This window comes from Gavialis gangeticus, unplaced genomic scaffold, assembly GCF_001723915.1.
Source record: "Gavialis gangeticus isolate Ggan-Ray unplaced genomic scaffold, GavGan_comp1, whole genome shotgun sequence".
Classification (NCBI taxonomy): domain Eukaryota; kingdom Metazoa; phylum Chordata; order Crocodylia; family Gavialidae; genus Gavialis; species Gavialis gangeticus.
Genome location: NW_017729034.1, coordinates 12257565 through 12259024, shown reverse-complemented (window position 1 = coordinate 12259024; position 1460 = coordinate 12257565). Strand labels below are relative to the sequence as shown.

Sequence of the window (1460 nt, the reverse complement as noted above, 5' to 3'; positions counted from 1 at the left end):
AATATACAAGCATAAGACTTCATTTTAAGCTATTGTGCAATCATGTTTATATACACTGCATAAATGCATGTAAATCATAACAAAAATATATTTTTAAACCAAATTAGTGAATGATGTAGATGTTTGCTTTTTAAACTATACTTTGGTATTTTTCTGCTTCTAAAATAGCAAAACTTCTTGCTAAAAGGAATACTTCTGGGGGCATGGGGAGGGACTTCTGGTGGCAAAGGTCAGGTGTTAGGAGGTGGGACTTCCAGTCATAAGATGGCAACCAGGGGGCAGGGCATCTGTCAAGGGGCGGGGCTACCAATGCAGCCCTCCACAGCTTGCCAGAACTTGGTAAGCAGCCCTCAGCCTGAAATAATTGCCCACCCCTGCCAGCAGGACGGCCATTACATACACAGCAAGCAAAATGCTAGGCATACCTTATGATCCACCATCTTTCTGAAAAGCCACAGGACTCGTGGCTTTGAGCTGAGGAGTCTAACAAACTGACTTTGTCAGGCTCCCCTAATTTGCTTTGTTGCAAGCAAGAAAGACCAAGCGCTTTTTTTATGGCTGTCTTTAACAAGCCTTGGATAAACGAATGACAAACGTGGAAAGGAGGCAGGGGCTCAGGAAACAGAGGCTCTACAGGCTCAAACGGCACAGGGAGCCGCATGCCCATGAGGCACCTGGTTACCGACGGACCTACAGCAGTTTCTGGCCATAAGATCCAGTCCTCGCATCCGCGCGAAAGCGAAGCGCGCCGGTCGCCCACGCACCCGCTCTAGACTGGACCTGTCCCAGGGGCGGGAAAGGCCAGAGCGACGCGGCCGTGGCTCCTCCTGCAGCCACCAGCCTACGCGGAAGTCGGGAGAGGCGCCGCTCCCTAGTAGGGTCGGGCGCCGCAAGGCAGGACGAGGCACCCTCCAGGCCGGAAGCCCGTGACGCAGGCGCGGGGACAGGTCCCGTCCGCCCCGGGGCGCAGCCAAGCCGGCCGGCTAGCCACCTCCCAGGGGCCTGGAGAAGCCGCAGCGGCGGGGTACCTCACCTGGGTGTACAGCAACAACTCCCAGCACTGGCGGCGACGGTAGCAAAACAACTTATCCGTCACTCCGGGCCGTCTGCGCATGCGCCCGCGGAAGCCAGGGAAGCGAGAGAATCCCTCCCACTTGCGTAACAGGCGCAAGAGGCATGTGATTTACATCCTGCGGTCATGTGATACAGCCCTTCAGCCGTCGCGCGAGAGCGTAGGTCACGTAGAGCGTGCCTGCGTTGGAGCGGGCAGCGCGGGTCACGCCGGCGGGGCGGGGCGGGGCGGGTGGCCTGCGGCCCATGTGGAGCGGGAGCGGGAGGCTAAACTAACAAGCGCCCAGCGGCGGCAGCAGCAGGAGGAGGAGGAGGAGGCCGTCGCGTCGCGTCGCGTCGCTGGGCCTTGCGCGCATCCAGCGTGGCCGCGCCATGAAGGGGTGAGTGCG

At 58.2% G+C, this 1460-nt stretch overlaps 2 protein-coding genes across 3 annotated transcripts in view; one reads left to right on the top strand and one right to left on the bottom strand.

The window, feature by feature from the left end:
• Positions 1–1113, bottom strand: part of ATP6V1A (ATPase H+ transporting V1 subunit A) — a 43714-nt gene extending 42601 nt beyond the window's left edge. The window contains exon 1 of the mRNA XM_019526918.1: positions 1034–1113. The gene's annotated coding sequence lies outside the window, so the exon portion shown is untranslated. The remainder of the gene's footprint in view (positions 1–1033) is intronic.
• A 167-nt stretch (positions 1114–1280) lies between these two features.
• The window catches only part of NAA50 (N(alpha)-acetyltransferase 50, NatE catalytic subunit), a 31343-nt gene continuing 31163 nt past the window's right edge, over positions 1281–1460 (top strand). Inside the window, exon 1 of one of the 2 annotated variants that reach the window (XM_019526920.1) lies at positions 1281–1451. In XM_019526920.1, coding sequence (XP_019382465.1) covers positions 1444–1451 — 8 coding nt within the window. In that variant the 5' untranslated portion in view covers positions 1281–1443. The remainder of the gene's footprint in view (positions 1452–1460) is intronic. The other variant, XM_019526921.1, reaches the window with a different exon arrangement.